Source organism: Cheilinus undulatus, linkage group 7, assembly GCF_018320785.1.
Source record: "Cheilinus undulatus linkage group 7, ASM1832078v1, whole genome shotgun sequence".
Classification (NCBI taxonomy): Eukaryota; Metazoa; Chordata; class Actinopteri; order Labriformes; family Labridae; genus Cheilinus; species Cheilinus undulatus.
Window position 1 is genome coordinate 32,384,098 of NC_054871.1, and position 25,556 is coordinate 32,409,653.

General features: G+C 38.7%; 1 protein-coding gene across 3 annotated transcripts in view; it reads left to right on the forward strand.

The window, feature by feature from the left end:
* The first annotated feature begins 1,987 nt into the window (after positions 1 to 1,987).
* The window catches only part of dot1l (DOT1-like histone H3K79 methyltransferase), a 41,713-nt gene continuing 18,144 nt past the window's right edge, over positions 1,988 to 25,556 (forward strand). For 2 of the 3 annotated variants that reach the window (XM_041791237.1, XM_041791238.1), the window contains exons 1-15: positions 1,988 to 2,335; positions 15,983 to 16,026; positions 16,127 to 16,201; positions 16,681 to 16,744; positions 17,890 to 18,118; positions 18,489 to 18,583; positions 19,015 to 19,077; positions 19,184 to 19,239; positions 19,506 to 19,585; positions 22,397 to 22,465; positions 22,565 to 22,671; positions 23,756 to 23,797; positions 23,904 to 23,999; positions 24,149 to 24,371; positions 24,575 to 24,688. In XM_041791237.1, coding sequence (XP_041647171.1) covers positions 2,255 to 2,335; positions 15,983 to 16,026; positions 16,127 to 16,201; positions 16,681 to 16,744; positions 17,890 to 18,118; positions 18,489 to 18,583; positions 19,015 to 19,077; positions 19,184 to 19,239; positions 19,506 to 19,585; positions 22,397 to 22,465; positions 22,565 to 22,671; positions 23,756 to 23,797; positions 23,904 to 23,999; positions 24,149 to 24,371; positions 24,575 to 24,688 — 1,438 coding nt within the window. In that variant the 5' untranslated portion in view covers positions 1,988 to 2,254. Of the gene's footprint in view, positions 2,336 to 15,982; positions 16,027 to 16,126; positions 16,202 to 16,680; positions 16,745 to 17,889; positions 18,119 to 18,488; positions 18,584 to 19,014; positions 19,078 to 19,183; positions 19,240 to 19,505; positions 19,586 to 22,396; positions 22,466 to 22,564; positions 22,672 to 23,755; positions 23,798 to 23,903; positions 24,000 to 24,148; positions 24,372 to 24,574; positions 24,689 to 25,556 lie in introns of those variants that run through there. The other variant, XM_041791239.1, reaches the window with a different exon arrangement.

The window sequence follows — 25,556 nt, forward strand, 5'->3', positions numbered from 1 at the left end:
TAAAGCTTCTTTGAGCAGTTTAGTGCATGTTACAAAATGGACTTAAACTCAAACGGATGCCTTTAAATGACCTAAAATAGCAACAAGACTACCAACAATGGGACTGACTTCTCTTATATGTAAATGTATAATGCTTGTAACCACTGCTGCAGGTTAGGTTCATGAAAAGTGAGTGATGATACACTTCCACAGCACATGTTCACTATGAATGATACATTTGATGGCTGAAAAAGCAAAGGGTGAGATTTTGGATAGCTCAGTGGTTTACATCACTGACTTTGTGACGGAAGATTGGGGGTTCAAATCTTGTTCAGGGTACAACTAATATCCAGAGTGAGCGCTTGGGCAAGGTCCGTCCTCAATGCCATCAACACTTGTCCCAAATGAATGATTAAAGTCTCTGATAAATTAAACATCAACCAAGAGATATGCTGTAATGATTTGCCAACAGGAGGCGCAAAAGGAACACAAGCTAAAAGTTCCACACAGGAGCTTTAAGGTCTGGAAAGTCACTTCTATCCAATATTGGGGAATTTTTTTTGCCCCTTTTCACCCATTTTTGACAGATTATTACCAGTCAAAGCCCATTTTTGGATGATTTTGCAGAGTTTTTGCCACTCAACCCATTTTTGCTTCTTTTCATCCATTTTTGTCACTGTTTACAAGTATTTTGTTCCTTTCCATCAAAGTTGCCTCAGTTTCTTTCACTTTATTTATTGGCATCCTGACATTTGTTTACACCATGGCCTAGCTATAAAGCAGGGTGGAAAGTAACTACATTTACTGAAGTTACTGTAATTGAGCAGCTTTTTTGTGTACTTGTACTTTTTTGAGCACTTTTCAAAATCACCACTTTTACTTTTACCTAAGTACATTTTGAGGAAAGTATTGTACTTTACCACATTTTAAAAAGCATCAAGTAATGAGTGACAAAATCAACAACAAAAGTCAAAGCAAAGAGGTTTTAGATTTCTGCAAACAAGGAAATGGCCAGAAGTTTGACTTTCTCAGCACATGACTGTCAATAGCAGGATAATGATGCCACATTTGATCCTAAAAGAAGTGATGCATCTGACTTGAGTTAAGTCACACCTTATAAAAAACAACCTGGTTATAGATTCATGTTCTCTTGTAGTTATTTTAACATAAAAAAGATCATACTTTACTGTATAACCCCCTCCGGTATCAAAAGTAACTTCTCAGTACTTTGAGTAAATTTTTAATGACCTACTTTTTACTTTTACTTGAGTAGATTTATTGATTAGTACTTTTACTTCTATTTCAGTAAATTTCATCCAAAGTAACTTTACTTTCACTCAAGTACAATAGTTGTGTACTTTTTCCTGCTATAAAGTCTTTCATTACTTTCCTAATTTGTTTAGTATACCAAACCACACTGTGAACAAAACAAAAAGAAAAAAAAATCCTGTTTTAAGATAAGTATACTATGTTATACAACAGCATAAATAAATACAATTCATTTTTTAAAGAGTTTTTTTTTTTTTGAGTAATAAGCCTGATTATTCAGGTTGAAGAAAAATATGGTTATCACAGCTTTATTTTATGATAGACCATTAGTTAGCAGTCTGGTTTGGGCCCAGAAAGTTCTCCCCTTTATCCCCCCTTTTGAGAGGCCCTGCTGATGTTGAGGAATTTAATGAAAGATTACGCTGGTCTGTAAATTAATTAGCCTATTAAGCTTTACAGCTGTCGTGTTGTTATCTTAAGAATAACACTGGTATCTAATTTGAATTTATTTGATGTTTAAAATAAACTTATTAATTGACAGTATTCAACTCTAAATGCTTCCCCAATATTTCCGTCCTGAGACGTAAAAACCCTGTCATGTTCTCCACGCTCTCTGTCCATGGAACGGGGTTCACGCGTGATTGCTGGCCCACGCGCTGAGCTCACGGTCCCGTCGGTGACGTCTGTGTCCCTCTGCTACCAGTGGCCCCCTGCCATATATATTCATGCCGGGCAAGATGGCGGCGTTACGGACGAGGTGTTATTGCCAGTGGACATGAACAGGCTTTTATTCAAAAAAGAAAACCGAGACATATACATTACCACACCTGACTGTTTTGTGGGTGTATTCACCACGCAACGAGCGTCGACGTCTTTTTTATTTTGAGCGTTTTTTCCTTCAAAATGTTCACGTTGTAGCTCGATCGCTAACCGACCAGCTGGCTAACAGAGAGCAGTTACTAGCTAGCTAGCTATCTATCACAGCCAAGCCGCCGTGAAGAGTAGAATGGGAGAAAAGCTGGAGCTCAAGCTCAAATCGCCGGTTGGAGCAGAACCTGCTGGCTATCCGTGGCCTTTACCAGTATATGTAAGTGTTAAACTTTTAAACTTCGCGCTTTCATGTTTATATCCTGTGTCTGTCTTTGTTAGCTAGTTCTCTGCTAACACTGGCTAATATAGGGAGCCATGGCACGCTCGTCCGGTGAATCAGGTCATACTGGTCGTAATGGTGACAGACACTGGGTATCAGCCAGCTACGATGACTGAACAGCTTGTAGTTTGTATTATCAGCTGTTAAACATTAATGTGTCGTCAGAAAGTGACAACTGAAACATTAAGGTGATGTTGAGTAGAGTTACGTTAGTGAACAGCAAAGGCAGATGTTGACAGGGATACCTAACAGTTCAATTTTGAAAGTGTAGCTACTCAAACAGACCGTCCCTCCTATTCACCATCATGTCATTGTCAACATTATTTCGACTTGTGACCATTTATTTTCTCACTGAAACACATCAGCAGACCAAGGACAGGGGGTTCTCCGTTTCTCGAATAGCTGATGTCTGTAAACACTCATAGCGTTATGAGGATCAGCTACACTCTGCTGTGTGCATGTTTAGGTACTGAGTTTCTCAGTGCAACATGCACGTTAAAAATGAATTGCATTCCTTGAATACTTTCTGTGTTTTGTTATCTTATAACATCTGGATGTGAAAAAACAGCTGTCTTTGTTTGGTATATTGCACTGTGTGAAAGCATCAGATTCTGGGTTCATAAACATAGACTAGATAGATCTCTGCTCTGTCAGTCCTCTCATCGATTGCCATGCTTGCTTTTAGTTGTATTTCCATGTCGTATGCTGTCAGTGCGTCACCGGCTCATTTCAGGTTAACTCTAAGAAAAGGAACGGAAAAGGAAGCGGTGACAGGTTTTGTGGTCTTTTTTAAGGTCTATAGACTTGTCTGAAACTTTATTTCGCTTTTATAGTAATTTCGGTGAGACAGTGCTGACTGTAAAAAGTTTCAGTTTCTCAGAATGACTGAAAGGGTATTCCTCTAAAAATTAACCCCCACCCACACTGTATGTAAACAACCAGTATTATCATTTCATCTATTGGTTCCTTTATGTCATCCTTGCAATATGAACCGAAAATGGGTCTTAGTCATAGTTATTTCTTGATGTAATGAGCCACTCCTCTCAGCTTTGGCAGATATGATTGACCCTCCCTTTACACTAGGCCACACTCTGATAACACTCACAGTTCCCCCTGGTCCTGCCTTCATTGCTTCACCCACTTCCTTATGCTATGGTCCGTGAAGATAAACACAAGAGCAGGCATGTCAGGAATTTATACTGCTGAATATACTGTTGACCTGCCTGATAGCTATTTATACTGCTTTTAGCTGTCACATACTGAATTAGAAACAGCTGATGGTCCTGCATGCGGAGTTCTGCAATATGGAGTCTATTCATGCAGCGATGTCCTCCTGTTTTCAAAGGGAAAACACTTCCTCTCTTTTCTCCCCTCCTCTCATGTCCATATGGTCAACTCTACAGGGAGGAGGGCAGAAGAGACTGCTTCTTTTCAGCAATGCTATATTAATAGATTTCAAAAGCACATGCCGGTATCTGTGCTCAAGCTTTTTTTCCCAGTCACATTTTATTGTCAGAGGGTTTTTTTTACCCTTGTTGAAGTGCGTTCAGCTTGCAATGTGTCCCGCCCAGTGAAGATTTATTCTTGACTCCCACAGAGCAATAAGATTGCTTATCTCACCCACAAAGCATGAACACAGTGCTGTTTGTGTGCCGATGCACACAGCATAGCTGTTGTACTGGCTGTTAAATACGAGGGGTGCTGTTTCTGTAATGTGGCACCCAGAATGAAACCCATAAAATGCTCTTTCTCTTTGCTCCGTTTCTCCCTTTCTCTCCCTCCGTCTCTCACCAAATCCACACATCTGTGCATCTCTAAATGCTTCCATATGAATAGCACCTCTGGTGTGGTCCAGCTTTTGGTCCATCTGGTTCTGGGTGTGGACACTAAGCAGGCCCACACAGCATTTGAAAGACGCCGCAGATGAATGTCTCTAGGTTGGTGCTCACCTTTGTGCTTAATCTGCCACTAAGACCACTGCAGATACGCTGTAAAGCTACCTGTCTCTTGGGTTCTTTGAATTCAATATTAGTTGCAGCAAGAGAAGAAAGAAGGCAACTATAATACCTAGTGTCCTGGTACAGTGATATGGAGTACTCAGTGTCTCAGTGTTGTAATCAGTCAGCCAAACTCACATGTAGTCATATGATGACGTCATACATATGTGCTGTAGGTTTGCAAATTATTGGAATCATTTCACTGACGGCAATAATCAGTGAAAACCAGGAGGGAAAACAGACCATATTTCACTTAAATCAACCTTGCAAGCATTCAAGGAGCTCTTTGCATATAGTACGAATTTGTTACGTTACAGGATACCATAGGAAAGCACTAAACCCTGAAGTTTTGGTTAGAGATTCAGGCACCGTTAAGGCACCGGCACCATAAAAAAATCTATAATCATTGCAGCGGTATCAGAAAAACTTAAGCGATACCCAACTCTAGTTTTGTCTTTATGGTGTTTTGGTATTAGGGCTTGGATATATGGGCTGAAAAATCAAATTTCAGATTATTATTATTATTTTATTTTTTTGCTGAATGGTGTCACAAAATATAGATTTTTTTTTTCTGTAAAGTAATAGCAAAAAAGTCAGCTTTATGTCAATTCCACATGGGCAAAATCATTCACAGGCATTTTAACAGCCAGCCACACACTGTCAACATGAAAAATAAAATTTAAATGAACAACCCATCAGTGGACAAAAAGCTCATTAAATAAACAAAATTATTTTTATTTAAACTAATATTTCAAGTACATGATATTGTGGTCAACTCAGCATGTTGATACCCATTGTTCTTACTGTAAACAGTCTTTTACTGTCCATTAGGTCTTGCTTCTTATTTATTTTTTTCAAATCAACATAAACTACACTGACATAGGTGTCTTACCATATGTCTTGTCTGAATGAGTATCATGTTATGTTAAAAAGTGATTGCCCAGCCCTTACTATTTAATAGTGTAATTATGGACAGTAATTTTATCCCAGGAGTTAGTTTAGTGCTTATATTAGCTTTTTTGCTCCAGGTGTCTTTATCCTACGTTTTATCAAATACATTGTTTGACCATTATATGTGGCTCAGTTTTTTTTAAGAATTTCTCTATCTTGTCTTTCAGTTGCACATTTTTTGCGATTTTGTAAAATGATGAAGATTAGTCAGAGTCCTTTACTTGATACTTTTTGCAGACCTTGAAAACAGGAGTACATCACAACAACATTCAAGCTTCCCTTTTGTGAGTTGATGAGTACAAGTTGATTTAATTTCAGATTGTCTGTGTCATCAGCACCTGATCTTCTTACCTAATCTGTAGAGATAAAATAAATGACTCCATCAAGGCATTTGTCTTCGTCATTACCTATGATCATTTCCCTAAATAACAAATACAGCCCTGTCGTCATATTTGATAAACTCATGTCCTTTTGGGGACTGCACAGTCTTGTAGTGGTTAGCTCTGATACCCCACAGAAGCTCCCTGTGTTCATTCCTTCCTGTGCTTTTTTTGGTTTTCATGTTCTCTGCGTGAATTTTCCCCGGGCACTCTGGTTTCCTCCCACACATCCAACAGCACACGATTTGTCATGATTTTCGAAGAAGTAAGAGAAGTTAAAGTGTGTTACTAACATCTCTGTCTTAGTCATTTGTTCTTGTAGGCTGCTTAGGTAAATGTAGCGGAGCCCAATGATGTGTAAAACCCCTGCACCCACTATGTGTAGCACTGATGTTTGGGGAGATTGACTGAAGAGGTGGTGTAAAGAGGAGGAGTCGTAAATGCGTCAGTATACCCACAGTGGGGAGAGAGGAGGGTCTCCAGTTCTTTTTGTCTGACTCTAGCTAGCAGACGGTGTTTATTTTTAGCACCAGCGCTGTGCTGGTGTTGCTGTGTGCAGTCTTTGTGTGAGCAGGTGACCTCCCCCCACAGCATCTCATTCCCTCGCTCACAGGCTCTTTCATACACTTGCATGTCTCACTTAGCTTTCCTTTTTGATGTGTGAAGTGTTTTGTGTTCATGTATGTTGAAAATGACTTTTAAGTTCGTTCTGATAACAGAAACACAGCTAGCAGTTAGCTTGATAAAACATTTGTAACCGAAACTGTCTTCAGCTAAAAAAGAGGACCTTCCTGTATTACTGTGCATATTTGAGTTTGTGCGCATGCATGCCTTAGCGTTGGCGGAAGTTTGCGTAGTAGTGGCGGGCAGTATTGAGCGGGAAAGCGGGGAGCTCCAAGCAGTAAGCTGTTAGCTACTTCTGCTGTGCCAGGCCTCAAACAGCTGACGAGTACCAGGCTACCCCTCCCCTCTCTGGCTCCCTCACTCTCCCCACTCTCTGCCCCTTCTCGCTTTCACTTTCTTTCCTTTCACACTCTGCTTTCCCCTCCTCTCTTATTTTCCGTCTTTTCTTTTCTTCCACCAGAGGCTCTCTTTGACAGTGCGCTGGAGCAGGAGACAGAAAGTGGGTCAGTGGGTCAGCTCAGGCAACAGGCTTGGGCTGGCTGCGCTCTGGGTGTAACTTGACTCCTATTACTCCCAGAGCTGCTCAGCACACTCCAGTAAGGATTTCTAACTTTAGATTGCCTACATGGGATCTTACAATTTTAATTATGTTTTTGAAGCATTTTTTTAATTCTTAGGCAGTTTACCTAGATTTACTTAAACTTCTAAAACATAGAGTGGACTGATTGAGCAACATTATAAGCTAATAGCTAGAGTTCATCTTGTGAAAACAATCTTTAAACCTAGAAGGAAGCATGTAGGACAAAACATCAATGGCTTAAGCTCTGATTTTTGACAGATGCCCTGTGGAGCGCTGGTTTAGCTCAGAGCAAAGGCTACAGTTCTTGTCAAATTTCAAGGCTCTGTTTTTGTTTCCCCTAAAATTCTCATGTTATAGACTTTTGTTTATTTGTATACTCTTGCACAGTAGTTAGTCAGAGTCATTGATATAGGGAAATTCTTCTTTATTTACTTACTATTAAAAATAAGTGAAATATTACTGTTTGAAAGCACCGTGAAACACAATATTCCTAGTCCCTCCTAGAGCTGGGCAATTAATCGCAAATTAGATTAAACCACAATATGGCCTGCTGCAATATACAAATCGCAAAAGTTGCAAGATTTCTTTAACTTGAAATGTGTCAAAATACCAGTGTAATACTTTTTTGCAGGAGATATTTTATACACATCATGCCAACATTCAATTTTTTTTGAATAAAAATCACGGTTGTCCCGATCACGATTGTATGTATTGGATCAAAACCGATATAAGCCTTTTTAATATATCGGAAATCAGCAATTTGATCCAATCAGCCCAGCCGATCATTTACATCAGCTGTTGTAGACAGAGCACAATTCACAACAGGCCGTAAACGCACCTGTGTTTAAAATGTCAGCAGTGTGGAAAACTTCAAATGTGAGAGTGAAAACAGTCCAGTGGCCTCTTGCAGCATTTGTAACAAGACCGTTTCACGAGGTGGTAGCAGCAGTGCTGCATTTGACTACAAATGTGATCTGCCGTCTCCAAACTAAACATACAGCGGAATACGGGGATTTCACTATAGCAACAGGCAGCTTCACCAAAGCAACAAACTCTGGACTTTAAGAGGAAAGATAAGTACCCTCGAGGGCGTGATAAGGCAAAAAAAATGATGACAGAAAAAGTGGTTGAATTCATCGCTCCATGGTGGAGACTTTGAGTTTTTGTCGTCTTCTTGAGCTTTTGGACCCACACTATGCCCTGCTGTCTCTACATTACATTACTGACACCGCCTTACCGGAGCTGTACAACAAAGTATGTGACAGCATAATAGAGAATCTTAAAAGCACCTTCACTGCCATTAGCTTCACTACAGACATTTGGAGCTGTGGTGTTTGCTCCATGTCACTGGACTTCAAGAAACATGGATTCTGTGCCTCTCCACTCATCCACTAGACTCTGAGACCTTGAAGAGTGGAGAGGCACAGAATCCACATGGCTTGAAGTCCAGTGTGAAGTTTCCACAGTCAGTGATGATTTGGGCTGCCATGGCATCTGCTGGTGTTGGTCCACTGTGTTTTCTGAAGTCCACAGTCAACGCAGCTTCTACCAGGACATTTTATAGCACTTCATGATTCCTTCTGCTGACAAGCTTTATGGAGACTCTGATTTCATTTTCCAGCAGGACTTGGCACCTGCCCACACTGCCAAAGGTACCAAAATCTGGTTCAGTGACCATGGTGTTACTGTGCTTGATTGGCCAGCAAACTGGCCTGACCTGAACCCCATAGAGAATCTATGAGGTTTTGTCAAGAGGAAGATGAGAGACACCAGACCCAACAATGCAGACGACCTGAAGTCCGCTATCAAAGCAAACAGGGCTTCCATTACACCTGAGCAGTGCCACAGGCTGATTGCCTCCATGCCACGCTGCATTGATGCAGTAATTCATGCAAAAGGAGGCCCAACTGAGTATTGAAGGCATAGAAATGAACACACTTTTCAGAAGCCTGACATTTCTGTTTAAAATATCCCTTTTTAATTGATCTTATGTAATATTCTGATTTTTTGAGACACCGAATTTTGGGTTTTCTTATCTGTAAGTCATAATCATCAACATTTCAAGAAATAAAGGCTTGAAATATTTCACTCTATGTGTAATGAGTCTGTATAATATATGGGTTTCACTTTCAGAAAAGACTGACCAAAAAAAAAAAACTTTTTCATGATATTCTAATTTTTTAAGATGTACCTGTAGTTGTTATTCAGTTTACTTCAGTTATTTTTGCAAACAAAAACAACTGAAACTCTAATCCAGGTAATTATGAGTACTGGATTGGGACTCTGTATCGGCAAATATTCAATATTAAATAATTGGGATCGGGGGCCAAAAATGCTGGTCGGAACGACCCTAATTCAAATTCCTGTTTAACTTATTTTAAAATGAGATGACATTAAAAGTATCATCCCTTCAATATGGCAATTGATATCAAATTTGCAAAAGAAGCCAAAAAATCCTAATTATCTATTTGTCTGAAATAGTCTTACCCTAGTATATTCTATATAATAATGTGAAGGTTATAATATAGAAATTTATTGCTTGCAGTTATTGAAAAATATCTAAAATGAGGAACTTAAAAATAATTGCATATTAAATCCCAATCTCAATATTGGGGAAAAAATATCAAGTAGATTATTTTCACAAATTGTTGAGCTCTAGTCCCTCCATGTCCTTCCTCTTTCTCTCTCTCGAGACTGTTTTAACCAGTGAAAAGTGCATTTTTCTCCCTAAAGCTCTGCATCCTCGTTGTGTTGTGTTATTGTTTACTGAAGAAATTTTCATTAAAAATCACATCTCTTTCCTTTGGCAGGGCATCCTCTTGTATTCTTTCAGAACGGTACCCATTCGCAATATATTGAAAAATTATGTTCTTCTTTCTTTTCAGACCAATAAGTGACTGATTTGGTTTTTTTTTCTGGGCTTATAGCTCCCTTCATATGCCTTTACAAACAATAGCTAATGACACCCCCCCCACACACACACACACACTTCACATTGCTGCCATCAGGCCACAGATACAGCACTCTGAAATGGAGAAGAGGCCAGCTTCAGTAAGAGCTTTGTCCTTTAGCAGCAGTTAACCTCCAATTCTAACCGTTTACTATAGATCTGGCCCTTATTTATTCATGTTTTGAAAATTTAGGTGCTAATGTGTTCATGTGGTGTGACGTAAAATGGTGTCTGGACACACTGTAAAACACATTTTCCCTTTGGACTAGGATTGGGCAGTGATACAGTAATATCATGTCCCAGGATATTTAAAAATAGCAACAGAACTGCTTTAGTTAGTTTCATGACAAAAAGTTTCAAGCAGCAGCACCTCTGCCTGTGTTAACACACCGCGTTCCAAATTATTATGCAAATTAGATTTTAGTGTCATAAGCATTCAATTTTTTGTTTTTCAATTAAACTCATGGATGTTTTTATGTCTCAGGGCTCTTTGGATCACTTGAATCAATCTCAGACAACTGTGAAAATCAGTTCGCCAGCTGAGCCCAATTGAAGGAAAACTATTTGAGAAGGACATTCCATATTATTAAGCAGGCCACAGGTTTCAAGAAGTATGGGAAAGAAACAGGATCTCTAAGGATGCACTATATTATCGGCCTGTTATTGGTATTGACAGATATTAGCTGAAAAAAGCAAATATCAGTATGGGCAGATATTAAAATTTCTGCTAGTATTCACATTCGATATTTTGGGCATAGATATCAGCATATATTGACTTAGAATTTGGCCACAAAAAAACTAATAAATTAGTGGAGTTTTAGGCTGGACCAACTGACCTGTGTGAGTTGAGATCTTTTCCTTTATTCATCCTCATTCTTTAAACTTCAAAGTGTGTTTTAAGAAAAAAGTTTGTTTCTTTTTTCATCCTCAAACCTTAAATTGTATTCAAAGGACTGAATTTTTAGTGATATTAAACATATTTAAATATTGATATGGGTATCGGCTGAAATTAATCTGTAAATATTGGCATGTCAGATATCGCCAAAAATCCAATATCATGCATCCCTAAAAATCTATCTGCTGCTGAAAAAGCGTGAAATAGTGTAATGCGTTTGACAAGGTATGAAAACATTCGATATTTCAAGGAAATTAAGCGTGATCATCGTACTGTGAAGAAATTTGTGGCTGATTCAAAGCACAAACCAGTTTGTGCAGATAAAGGAATAATGAGGAAGGTTTCTGTCAGACAAATTCATCAGATTCAGAGAGCAGCTGCTCCGTGGGCCCAGAAATACATGAAGACTCATTTTCAAACAGTCTTGTTTACTGATGAGTGCCGTGCAACCCTGGATGGTCCAGATGGATGGAGTAGTGGATGGTTGGTGGATGACCACCATGTCCCGACAAGGCTGCGACATCTGCAAGTAGATGGCGGAGTCATGTTTTGGGCTGGAATCATGGGGAGAGAGCTGGTAGACCCCTTTAGGGTCCCTGAAGGTGTGAAAATGACCTCAGAAAAGTGAAGAGTCTCTGACTGACCACTTTCTTCCATGGTACAAAAAGAGGAGCCGTGCCTTCCGTAGTAAAATTATCTTCATGCATGACAATGCACCATCTCATGCTGCAAAGGATACCTCTGTGTCATTGGCTGCTATGGGCATAAAAAGAGAGAAACTCATGGTGTAGCCTCCACCCTCCCCTAACCTCAACCCTACTGATAACCGTTGGTGCATCCTCAAGCACAAGACCTATGAGGATGAAAGACGGTTCACATCAAAATGGCAGCTTTGGGAGGCTATTCTGACATCTTGCAAAGAAATTCAAGCAGAAACGCTCCAAAAACTCACAAGTTCAATGGATGCAAGAATTGTGAAGGTGATATCAAAGAAGGTCACCTATGTTAACATTTAACTTGGCCTGTTGAGATGTTTTTGATTGAAATAGCTTTTGATTTCAGTAAATATGAACTCTCCAATGCTGCAAATCCAACAAATTATCATTTTCAGTTCTTTACAACCAAAAATGTTTTGAAACTGTGTTGTGCATAAAAATTTGGAACCGTGCACTTTGAGTTTTTTATTTTTGAAAAAAAGTTATCATTGGGAGGTTTGTTCGATAAAATATGAATTATGCTCTAATTGTTGATGACTTGAAAATTATACTGACTGTCGTTTGCATCGACTATTCAGGAAAATCAGAAAATTTCATTGCACAATAATTTGGAACACGGTGTAGAAGCTGTGACTCTACCTGCTGTGGCTCAGTAGGTAGAGGTGGTAAGCTTAGGTCTTGAGTTCGACCTTCAACTCCTGCAGTCACTTGTTGATATGGGCATATGAATGGGATTAGCAATTCTCCATAACAACATCTGCAATCAGTGTATGAACTTGAAGTGAACAAGTGTGAATGGATAGGTGTGACCTGTGCCTTCTCTCTCCTCTGCTCTCTTTCAGTCTGTAACAGACACTAACACTAACACTAACGTGCATTTAAACCTTATGATATAGGGACTTAAAACAAAGTATTTGCCAGCCAGTGAATACATAGACAGCAAGAGTTGATCAAAACAGTGAGACTTGTAGTGCCACATCAATACAAACACCCTGGATCTTTGTGTCGAGTTTAAGATGAGTTTTTTCAAAGTTTTTATAACTGCTGTAAAACAATCAGAGAATTACTGTTTGTCTCTTTCTCTCCCTGGATTGCCAAGCACTGCTTGCTCCTCTCCCTCTGCTCCCTGTATTCCCCCTCAACCAGCATGATTTTGGTCAGATGAGAGCTCATCGACCAACCATGTGACTGGAGGGTGTCAGCCTGACATTTGTCTAATAAAGAGCCTGTCAACAAAAGATGACTCCTTCTCTCTCGTCACTGATGCAATGATCAGCATCACACTATGGATTTGCCTGAAGTCTTAACAGTTCTGCTGATTTTAATATGGTCTACAGTATTGTGCAACTTGAAAATTCTTCTTTTAGGGGTTAATCAGTGATGCCAACTGAAAAGCTTGAAGTTCATCCAACAGCAGGATGGAGGTGCCATCATTGCACACTTATATATTAGATCTTTTTCAAAATACAGGAAGACAACTAATGCCAATTATGAACCATTATCTTCAAAAATCAGAGCAGACATTCATAGATGGAATCTCATCCCCTTCCTCAACCTAAGCTCAAGAATAAACACAATTAAAATGAATATTCTCCCCCACTTAGTATATATCTTCAGAACAGTTTTAAAGAATGGGACAAATGGATTTCCTGATTTGTTTGGCATGGGGAAAGGCCGTGAATTAGATATAATATTTTGCAACTGGGGAAAGAAAGAGGAGGTATGGCACTCCCATGCTTAAGGAAATGCTTTTTAGCCCCACAACTAATACCTCTACTATACTGGTGTAATTCAAATTACAAGGCCGAATGGAAAGAATACAAATTTAATCAAAATGTCAATTTTCCTCTGCAGGCTGCAATAGTTGACAGGTCCTTCAGAACAATCAGAAGAGTTAAAAAAAATCCATGGATAAATCTAAAATTAAATATATGGCAGAAAGTAGTTAAATATAGTGAAATTCATAATATGCTAAAACTTTACAGATGGTGCGCATATGACTCAGACTTCCCCCCAAATAGAAAAGACAAAAAATTTGAATCTAGGACAAGAAAAGGACTCACAATATATCTATTACTCACTGAGAAAAACACACTACACAGTTTTCAACACCTACAAAAAAAAAAAAACATGGCTTGGAGGAAAATGATTTTTTCAGATATCTACAAATGAGGAATTATTTTAGCTAGAAGTGTAAACTCACAGATTTAACAGCAGCAGAATCTGAGTTCCACAAAATTCTGAAGGCAGCTGGTGAGTCAATACTACGTAAACCCATATCTAAATTATACAATGCTCTCTTTTATGCAAAGAATGAAAATACTCTATCAAGGAAAAATGGGAAAAGGAGGCAGATTTAAATTTAGCAGAGGACATGTGGGGAGAAATTCAGAGCGTCCAATGGTCCTCAACCAATTCAATGATATGGAGGGAACACCGCTGGAAACACATTGTTAGATATTTTAAGACTCCGCTCCAAGAAAAGTATAAAAATATTAGCGTGTCCTGCTGGAGACAAAGTGGTTCGAGGGAGGCAAATCACTTTCATGTATTTTGGGGATGCCCCACATTGACATCATACTGGAGGGAAATACATAAAACATTGAATACTGTGTTTAAAACCATCTACCTATGAACTTTGAGACTCTGCTTTTTAGTCGAACTCAACTAATGAATCGTAGGAAGGATGTAAAGCTATTACAGGCTCTTCTAGCAGCTAGTAAAAAGTCAATCAGCAGAAAGTGGTTGAATCCATCACCTCCTACATGGGAGGAGTGGTTTGGAATAATTCTTGAGATATATAAAATGGAAAAACTAACCTACTGCCTGAACTTTGGCAAATTTAAAGCACTTTGAAAATTAGTTTCTATCGTCAGATCCTGTCTGATAATGGCTACTGGTTTTGTTTTTATAACATGAGCGAGAGAGGATATGAGAGTGCATGTGTGCCATTGTGCTCCCTGGGTGTGCACCCTGCCAGCAACACGTGCTTGGCTTGGGCTGCCTCTTGTATAATTGGATTTTTAATCATGTGTCGGTAATGCCTTATGTCATGGGAACAATTCGGAAAGGTTTAATAGTATTAAAATTTGGATACCGCCCAGTCCTACTTGGGACAAGAGAGTCCTGTCTGTCTGTCCATCTATCTGTCTGTCTAATCCATCAAATAGGGAAACACAATATTGGATTTTGCCGATATCAGAAAAGCCAATATTTCCAAACTCGTGCCTGATACCGATACCAATATACAAACCCTTTTTTTAATTGTAAAGAACACTGAGTGTCTCCAGTGCAAAGCCAGACTGAGGCAGGGGGAGTTGCAAGAGAAGCGGGGAAGTAGACATTTTGGTTGTTTTTTAATATTTGGGGCTTCATTCAAAATATTCAGGGCTCACAGTGGTCCCCCTTGAATGTATTGCACCCTTGAGCCAATATGATGTATACTAATGACATGTATGGTCAGTATATTGGTTGTAAACATCAGCAGACATTTTAATGTCTGCTGATATGATATCATGCCAATGATATTGTGCATCCATACTATCTTATCCGTCCAATCCAATGCATGCACTAAGTTTTCTCATGGAATTAAAAAAAACAAAAAACACTAAACCCTAAATTTAACGAGACACATGTAGTAGTGTCTCAGAAGCACTGTGGTCTGTAAACTCATGTCACTGTTTCGCTGGTGGTTCTCTCTGGAGACATTTCATACTCACACTGCTAAAAGAATACGTCCACATCAGCTCCCCTCTGAATGTGGTGGGAGTGGTCTATATGTCCTCAGTACTTGTTCTGACGCCTTTATAGCTCTACTTAATGCAGCCTACTTGGCATCGGCCACTCAGGATGTTTTTAAATCTAGGTGTATACAAGTTGTTCCAGTTTTTAAGGTTCACTGATAGACTCGTGAATGTGTAATCTCTATAGTAATCCCCTCCTCTGTGTCTCCTTTCGGTGGCTGTTAGATCTGCGATGTTGCTCAAGCAAAAGTAATTTCACTTTAACTTAAGAAACCACTAGAAATATTTTTTGCTTCTTTTATGTTATCCTGTGTTATATATTTTATTTTTGATTGTCTCTTTGCTATCATTGGTGATAAGGATTTTAAAATGCTGCCACTAACGTTTCTTTTATAGTACTAAGTCAGAGGTAATTTCAGTGGTTTAAGTTCTGTATTTTGCTCCCCGGCTGGTTCTGATTTAATTTTGTTTTGCTCTTTTCTCCCTCAGTTAACAACTTATGAGTTGCTTTAAGTGTAGTGTGATTTAATAAAACACCTCTGCAATAAAGCCAGACGTCATAAAGCTGAAAGGTTCAGTTCATGTAGAGGTGATGATTTAACTCTAGTCATTTCAGATGCTGGATTTTCAGAGTTATTGGAGAGATGATGATTTAACTTTGTAGTAATTTCAGGCACTGTTTATCAGATATGCTTCTGACGTTAATGAGTCATACTGAGAGGTGTTTAATATGTGTATCTGTTCACAGGATAAACACCATGATGCAGCTCATGAAATTATTGAGACTATTCGGTAAGTGACCTTTCCCACATGCACACTCCTTAGTGACACAGACTGTAAGTGACTTTGTCGGGTGTATGATGTGGTGGGGGTTTTATGTGTGTTTCTCTAGGTGGGTGTGTGAGGAGATTCCAGACCTCAAACTGGCAATGGAAAACTATGTACTCATTGACTACGACACCAAGAGGTGAGCTCACACTTACAGTTAAATCAGTTTGTGTTTATGGTAGTAAATCAAACAACCAGGAAAACATCCTATGAGTATGGTTAAGATATTAGCTATTAAAAAAAATGAAAACTTCCTACAGTGTGATTTCCTGTTATTTATTTTATCTATACTGCATTCCTTATCACCCTGTTTGATATAACATCTTAGAATAAATTAGGCATGTCTTTTTTAGCCAAAAACAAAATTGAAACCTTAAGTACCAGTTATGATGATATTTTTCAAGTCCAAACTACTGTTTGCTTCAATCAACAAAGGATTGTATTTGACTTACATTGAGCTGCAAGACTCCCAAAAAATGTATCTTTGTAGAAATACTAATTAATAAAAACCTTGAAAACTGTCATTGTTGCACAGTAATAAACAGATGCAAAACTGGTTGACTGGATTTCTTTTTATACAGAGGAATTATATTAACTTTGTGTCTGTAATTCTCACAGCTTTGAGAGTATGCAGAGGCTTTGTGACAAGTACAACAGGGCCATTGACAGCATTCACCAGCTGGTAAGTTTGCATGTGGGAGTTTTTTTTTTTTTTCTGCTGTATAAGTAAAACGAATGTGGAAAAAAAATCACTCAAGCCTGCCACACAAAGAGATTTTAAAATCTTAACTGTTTTTTTTCCAGTGTAAGAGATCCACATTTGGTGGCAAATAATCTTTAATAATTTTAATAATGGTGATGATAATGTTACTGTTCTGTAAAACGAGATGATCAACATGGCACACCACACACTAACAGATTCTGTTCATGGACTACCAGAGTCTGCCTGTTCTCGACTCTTAAAACTCCTCATATTGCGCGGTCAAATGTAACTTCAGAGTAGTCAAGCTAATGTTGCCAGCTGTTAAATGCTACACCCATTGTGGTAGCAAATTTGGTCCCTCCTTTGTCAGTTTGTTTGTGGTATATTCTACAGTACACATGGCCAAACACACTCCATGTCTGGTGTTCATCTCATCTTTACGCTTCATGTTTACCATCTTTGCCATGGCTGTGTTTCATTTTGCTTCATCCTTTGGTCAGCTTACTTTCTGATCGGCTATTGCTCCATTCCACATAACAATTCTGCTTTTTGGTCGTCCTCGGTGCTTGCCACCCATATTGAAATTTCAGATTTCAAATACTAAAAAGTGAAGTAATGCACATGCACATCAATAAATCGGTGTTGGATCCAAAAAGACTGAAAAAAGGAAGGTCTGCATAATGAGAAGCTCCCATTCCAAGTATTTACTACAAGAAACGTTTTAAGCCAACATGCTCTTCCTCACACTTATGAATATGTCTGTAAGTCGCCATCTTAAATAATCATGGGTATGCACATGACAAAACACAGCTGAAGTCCGTCATTGTCTAATCAGGTACCAAGATATATAACAAACTTAAACATCGAAAGTATCTAAGCATATAAAAACATTGTTACCTGTACCTGCCACAATTTGAATCAATATCACTGTTGCAAATTTCTGAAAGAAAGAACATATACACATAAACAGACAAATATATGCGAATATACATTAATGTTTTTTATATGAAATCTGCAGTTTAATTCCAACAGCAGTGGTTTTTTTTGCCCCTCTCTTAAAAAGGCAAGTACCACTTGTTAAATCTGTCTTTGTTTTCTGGTGACTAAATGTTTTAATATTGCAGTGGAAAGGGACGACTCAGCCGATGAAGCTGAACAAGCGTCCCTCCAACGGGCTGCTGAGACACATCCTGCAGCAGGTGTACAACCACTCAGTGACTGACCCAGAGAAGCTGAACAACTATGAGCCCTTCTCCCCTGAGGTGTATGGAGAGACCTCTTTCGACCTAGTGTCTCAGATCATTGATGAGATAGAAATGATGGAAGACGACACATTTGTCGACCTTGGCAGTGGTAAGTCTGCTGTTATTTTGGGATGTCCTGGCTGTAGAAAGAATCGATCCAGAATAGATTTTTCTATCTCACCACTAAAGCTACTGAGTGGAGAAAATAGGAAAGAAAAAACAAGGAAGTTTGACAGCCAATATTTCAAGTTTATTTGGTGTAAGAAATAAACCCCGGAGCACCAGTTCAGCTCAGTGGGTGGAGAAGGCGCCCACTAACAGAGGCTGTAGTCCTCAACGCACTGCATGTCTTTCCCCCACTCACTCTCCCCATATCTCCTGTCTCTCTTCAGCTATCCTATCTAAATAAATGCTAAAAATGTCAAAAGAAATCTTAGAAAAAGAGAGAAAAAAAATTAATCCATTGTGTCTTTTTGCAGGAGTGGGACAGGTAGTGCTGCAGGTTGCTGCAGCGACCAATTGTAAACACTACTACGGTGTAGAGAAAGCAGACATTCCATCTACCTATGCAGAGGTAACTAAGGAAAAATATCAGTTGACTCTTACTCAATATAATACAACTAGATCGCACACACAACAGTAAACAGAGAACTAAAGAAGGTTTCCAAATGGAGTTGTAGATATCTCTTTGTATGCTTTATGGTTATTTAGATATTTTACTGACATTTAAATGTTTAAATGTAGCTTCAGCATATCTGTACACCATAATGCACATCATGCATAAAGAGTTGAGAACATCTGCAAAAGTACTGCAGAACTCAGAATGGGTTTGCTAACTTTGTGTTATACTGGATTCAGAAAAGTGCCAGCCTATGAACCTAGAACATACTGTTCAGACTTTGGCTTACATGTGTGGGCTAGCTAACTCTCTGTTATGTGGCAGCCTCTGGAACAACAGAAAAACTTTTTGATTATATAACAATATTCATATTTTTTTTCTTGCAGACCATGGATAAAGAGTTTAAAAAGTGGATGAAATGGTATGGGAAGAAACATGGAGAGTACACAGTAAGTTTTCTCATAGTGTGGCATTCACTGGTAAAGCAAGCTTTGCACAGAACTTCATAGGCTTCGTAGATTTTGATAAGTAATTAATCTGCTCCGTTTCGTTCAGCTGGAGAAAGGTGACTTTCTGTCTGAGGAATGGAAGGAAAGGATTGCCAACACAAGGTGATTTCAATAAACATGTTTCAATGACTTTCTGAACAGTGCAGTTTTCAATTATTTTCAAAAGGAATTCAATTTACATTCGTTTGTAAGTTCAGGTGGTCATTGAGATAGGAAACTTGCAACATTCAGAGCATTTACTTTGCATATCATCACATCTTTGTTTAAACTCAAGTATTTCTCTCTGTCAAAATGCACACATGAATAATAATAGATGATTTTGTCACAAAAAACTGTGCGACTCAAATGTGTCTTTCTCTGTCTTCCAGTATTATTTTTGTGAATAACTTTGCCTTTGGTCCAGAGGTTGATCACCAGCTGAAGGAGCGCTTTGCTAATATGAAGGAAGGTTAGTATTGTTCATCGAGCATTTTTGATATCATTAAATGGGAAATATTACCGTCAAGTGTTTCAAAAATAAGCTGTTGAACTGTGTGCCACTTTGGCTCAGTGGGTAGTGTGGGTGCCCATATACTGTTGTGTGTAGTCTTCGACACACTGGTCGTGGAATTTTTTCCCAGTCTTAGTGCTGTTTTGTGCATGTCTTCCCTCTACTCTCTGCCCCCATGTTTCCTGTCTCTCTTCAGCTGTCTTATCTGAATGAAGGCAAATACAACCCAAAAACAATCTTAATAAAGAAAATTAAATAAAAGGAAGCCACCAGTGTAACTTTTTCCTAAAGCTCCTGTGAGTTTTCTAGCTGGTTATGAAAAAGACTAACCTCAATATTGGTGCCTCTTTAGATAAAAAGTAAACAAGACCATTAGCATTGAGATTGATGATTGTAGTGCCTTTAAATGCTGCAGGGTGGATGTCAGATGAGGACATTTACAGCACTCTGCCAAAGGAGCCTTTAATTAGATTTTCCACTGCAAAGATTGACTATGAATGATGCATTTGACTGTTGAAAGATAGCACTTTGATTATACTTATTTATTTCTTTGTTTAAAACACAATTTTTAAGGACTAAATCAGAAAAGTACAAAAGAGGTACTATTGTATTCACAGGGGGCATAAAAAGCAACGCTATCAAGAAATGCTCACTTATTAAAAAGAATCACGATCTGTATTATCAAATCAAATCGTGCATTTGTTTCAATGTCTTGGATGACTTTTCAGTGTTTTCATTTTTAACATTTATCAGCGATCTAGTTTTAAGTGATCTTCCACCTTCCATTATACATCAAAACTGCTAAACACTGTCCAAGTTATGTGTTCTGTAATGCAACATGAAATGTCTATATTTCTATTTCAGCTCCATCATAAAATCTTCAAACTAAAATGTTGATGTGTTTTTGACAATGCTGCTGTTAACCACAAAAGCAGCCAATACAAACTGGGTGGACTTAAATCTATTAATAACACAAAGTATTTATTTTTAGAGTTAACCTGAAAAGGTGCTGCTCACAGAGGCAACCGTGTCAAATACTTCAACAGCACTATCAGATATGATACTGATGTGAGTCTCATGTTCCAGGTCCTTCTGATCTCCCGAGGTTGTTGTTCCGCTGATTTGTAACTGCTAATGAGTTACAACAGACTGCGACATTAAATGCAGCTTTTAGATCGTTTCTGTTAACTCAGTGAGTGCCAGCCCTTTTATGAAATGGAAATTGGCTTGTGCCAGCGTTTTGGCCATTTTGAATCATCTTTCAAGACCCACAGAATATTTTGTACTATGACTCTGAAAACACCAAATAGCTCAAATGAAAGAAGAATCTCTCTATTTCATCATGGAAAAAATGTTTTGTTGGCACCTTGTTCCATTCATGATTTATCTTAAGTTGAATAGAGGCTAGTTTCACCATAAAGACCACTTTTTTCTAGAAAGCAGAGGAAAATGCATTTTTGTGAAAGAGAGGCTGTCAAGCAAAACAGTGATTTGAATGTTATAATTTTGCCTTCAATGACATAAAATGTTATTTTATTGTAAAATAAATAACAATGCTTCCAGTCACTGTCATGCCATTCACACTCTGGAACTGGATGGCCTCCATGTGACCCCCCTATATGCCCACATCCTCTCCTGCTTGCGAGTGCCCTGGCGCTGCCTGTAAATTATAGAAGTAATATAATATATATATATATATATATATATATAAATAATACATCATCTATAATATAGATTTTTTTTGTTCTTACCTATTTTTCTGCCAACAGACAGTGTTGTAGAACTGCATGGGGCTTGCTCTTTCTCTCAAGTCTGCTTCTGAAATCACAGAGCAGGAACGCATGAGTGATGGTTTCATTTGATAAATTTGGCTGAATAATCAGTGGGTTCCTAATGTTAACTTACCTCCATCGCTCTGGGACAGAGAACAAGGTGCGCTCTGCTCACTCGGTAGCCATTCCTCAGTCTGGGTCGGAAAGTCCGTCTCTGAAGTGTCGTAACTGTATGCATCCAGCCGGTGAGCAGCATTCTTTAGCCTCTTGGCCATCCGAGGCAGATCAATGACCGTGCTGATCCCTTGGTTTGCTGTCGCTCAGTTCAGTGTCGGTTTCAGTGAGTAAGCGATTTCTCAGGCAAAAGTTTTTAGTTTCTTCAAGCATCTATTTTAGAACTTTTAGCTTAGATTACCTCCGTAACGATCGCTCTGCTCTTTGACCCCAGGGTCTCCACCTCTGATCTCTGTGGCTTTGATCTACCGTCTCTGCCGTGTTCTGACTACATATCCCAGAAGCCCCAAAATTACTCACAGGGAGCATGAGAGCGCCCCCTTGGCCCTGAGGCCAAGGCGCCCCCGCCAAAAAAAAAACACTTTGACGTATATATACATCAGTGGAACTCAAGTGTTGGCTTTTAAATGATGTATATATACATCAATGGCACTCAATGAGTTAACAACCTTTGATTCAGCCAACAATGCTGTTAGCTTATGTAGAAAACACCTGCGCCTCCTGTTGGTGGCTTAAAGAATAACAGCCGGACTCATTGGGATAGATATTTACTCAGCTGTTTTTATCAGTGATTAAAACAACAGTGGGCAATAGTTTATTGTGTAACCACATCATCAAAACTTGTTTCTTTTCAGCTTTAGTTCTTTATTTGAGAAATTGAGAGTTTCTTAATGTATTTCTATAGAGATCCGTGAATGTTGCCACTATTTTGTGCATACCCCATCTTGAATTGTGATCAAATGTTATGTTTGTTTTATTCCAGGTGGGAAAATTGTGTCCTCCAAGCCTTTTGCACCTTTAAATTTTAGAATAAACAGTCGAAACTTGAGTGGTAAGTTCTACCATCAGTTTAACCAGGTTTTCATTTTGTAATGCTTGCACTGATTTGTGTCTGACATAGAGGGTAATGTTTTTTCTCTCTGTGCTGCAGATATTGGCACAATAATGCGTGTGGTGGAGCTCTCTCCACTCAGGGGCTCTGTGTCCTGGACTGGAAAGCCAGTTTCCTACTACCTGCATACCATAGACCGCACCATAGTAAGGACTATCACACTAGCCAGAACACTCTTGTAAATGAGATTTGTAATATCAGTGAGGCTTTCCTGTTTAAATAAATCTAAATAAATAAACTAGTGCAGAGACTAGAATTTGTTTTCTAAGGAGAGCTTTACAGACCAACAAAATACTAACTGCCAGAGTAGTGGAGGCAAATTATACTTAAGAGATAAAGAGTAACCAAAACCCAAGAGAGATGCTGCCAGTGTCACAGCTGGTATTGTTGTTGCATGTAGTCTATCACATGAGTAAACAAACTCAAGAGAGAGCACTGGGAATTGTGCCAGTTATACAGTTTAACATTGGATAATGTTGATATGTTTGTTTTTTTTAGTGTTTGGTTAAAGTTATAATTTGCTATAAGTTGTCATTGCAATCCAAGTAAAAGTTAGAGTTTTGCTAATTACAGCATTTTTTCTGTCACCACATCAAATAGATGTGGCCGGTGCACGTACAGTTAATGATACAAATGTCTGAGTGTTGATTTTGTTTGATTGATTTTCAAGATTAGGTAAAGGCAAGAAATAATACAAAAAATAGGGTAGTGGCAACATTGGGCAGTTGATCAAAGGTTGTGCCTTCTTTGGGACATTTTTATTACTTGTATGAACTAGTCTAGATGACCCCATACATCTGGGTTTTGTACCCACATAGCTACAAATGACTGGCCAGTAACTTAAAGACAAGTAAATTGAACCATGCCACATTTTAAATTGAGCCTTTTCATGCTACAGTGTTTTTATAGAGGTAGTTTCTTTTCATATCCCAACCTTTTATTAGCATCACTGATAAGCTTTCAATGATCTTGTGTGGTAGAAACAACCCGATGAATAAATATATTGATTGCATCCCAGAAAACAGATCAATGGGTGTTATTATTGACTCTAGTGTCTTGGTTTTTAAAGGAACTAGACTAACTACATTTCTAGCAGAGAAATAAAGAAAGTAGAAGTCAGATTTTAAACTTTCAAATAACATTATAATATTTAAACTTAATTGTATTGTAAACACTTAATGAAATTAAACATATTTCTCATTTCCATACTTTTCTCGTCTTGTCTTTCAGCTTGAAAACTATTTTGCTAGTCTCAAAAATCCTAAACTCAGGGTAAGTTGTGCCACTTTCATTCTTTATAACATATTTTATGTTGAAATATTTAATCTACTGTTAATATTTCTGAATCAGTCAATTAATCTGGTTCATCTTCTCACAGGAAGAGCAAGAGGCAGCTAGGCGTCGTCAACAGAAGGATACAAAGGACAGTAAAAGCAACAGCACCACGCCCACCAAACCTAAAGAACAAAATAAGGTAGGGTAAGCACACATTTAAAATATGATGTGGGAAGCCTTTTCCCAATATCTGCATGCCATTTTGTGACAGTTTCTTTCTTTGCTTGAATACAGTGCACCAGCTTTCTGTGTGTTTGTTGAATGTGTCGTGTGTTTGTCTCTTCACAGCAGGACTCCTGTGGTGAGGAGGAGCGTCCAAGCCTGGTGACAGTTGTCAAGCCCCCACCCAAACCCCGGCGAACCCGTCTCATGTCCAAAGGTCGCAAAATGAACAACAAGAAGCGCGGTCGACCCAAGAAAGCTGCCCCGGCCACTGAGAAGAAAAATAAGAAGAATCAGAGCGCTCTGGATTTGCTGCATGCCAAGACCCTTTCAGCAGCACCCCCTCAGGGTCAGACAACAAACGAAACATACACAAAAGTTTTCTGTGTGTTACCTGTATAGTTATAAATTTTGACTTTGTTTGAATGGGAACATCCAGTCATTCATGGAATATGTTTTTAAATGCTTTATCTGCCTAATGATACAGAAAATATATATTTTTTATACAATCTAAGGTTTATCCCATTTTAAATGTGCATCTTGTCTGTACAGATGCATACCGGCCACCTCAGAGTCCCTTCTACCAGCTACCTCCCAAGGTCCAGCACTATCCCTCAAGTCAACTGCTGCTGAGCCCGACTCCTCCTGGCCTGCAACAACTGCTAGGTGAGTGAATGATGCCTCAGTTTGTTGCTAATCTGTTTTAGAAAGTTGCGGATACTTCAACAGAGTTTGTACTAGTCTGTTCACAAAAATGACTTTAATTTGATTGAAACTTCCTTTTACTCCATAAATATACAGTTGGTACTTTGTAGGGCTGTAGTCAACCAAAGAAAAACTTGGTCGACCAAAATCGAACCCAGACACCAATTAATCGATTAATTGTTCAGGTGAAAAAAATTTAAATAAATAAATTTTTAATTCATTCATAAAAAAATAAATCACCTTGTTGGGGACTTATTCAATCCATCCAGGTTCCTCACTGCACCCGCTTGGTACTCTAAATGATCCTAAAATGAACATAACTAGCCTTTGGAAGCATTAATACGATTTTTAGGCTTGTCACGTCACACTAAAAAAATAATTAATTGAGAGATGATCAGCATTCACCTGCCTTTGTTCTCCGTGGTCCCAGCGCAGTAACTCTTTAAACTCATACAGTCTACAAAATATCCTCAAATCAACGTTTTTCATTCATTTATAACAGTAACTAATAACAGGATCACGTGATCTAGCCTGTGCCGTGTCATTTACGAGCATAAAGCAGACAGCATGCAGCGTTTATTCACGGAGGTGAGAGGGAAAAGGTTTACTCGTCAGGACTTAATGACCAGCAGACATCGCCTTTTATCACCTCTCCTTTCTGTGTGTCGGTAAGAGAAGCTAATGCTAACATGAACACTTTAAGGAGATTATAAAAGGAGATGATACCACGCAGCGTATTTGCCGACAGGTGAATTAAACTGATAGCGGGAGTTAAAGCAGTGAGTGAGGGCAGAGCAGAGACACTCAGGGGCGCCACTTCCATACAAAC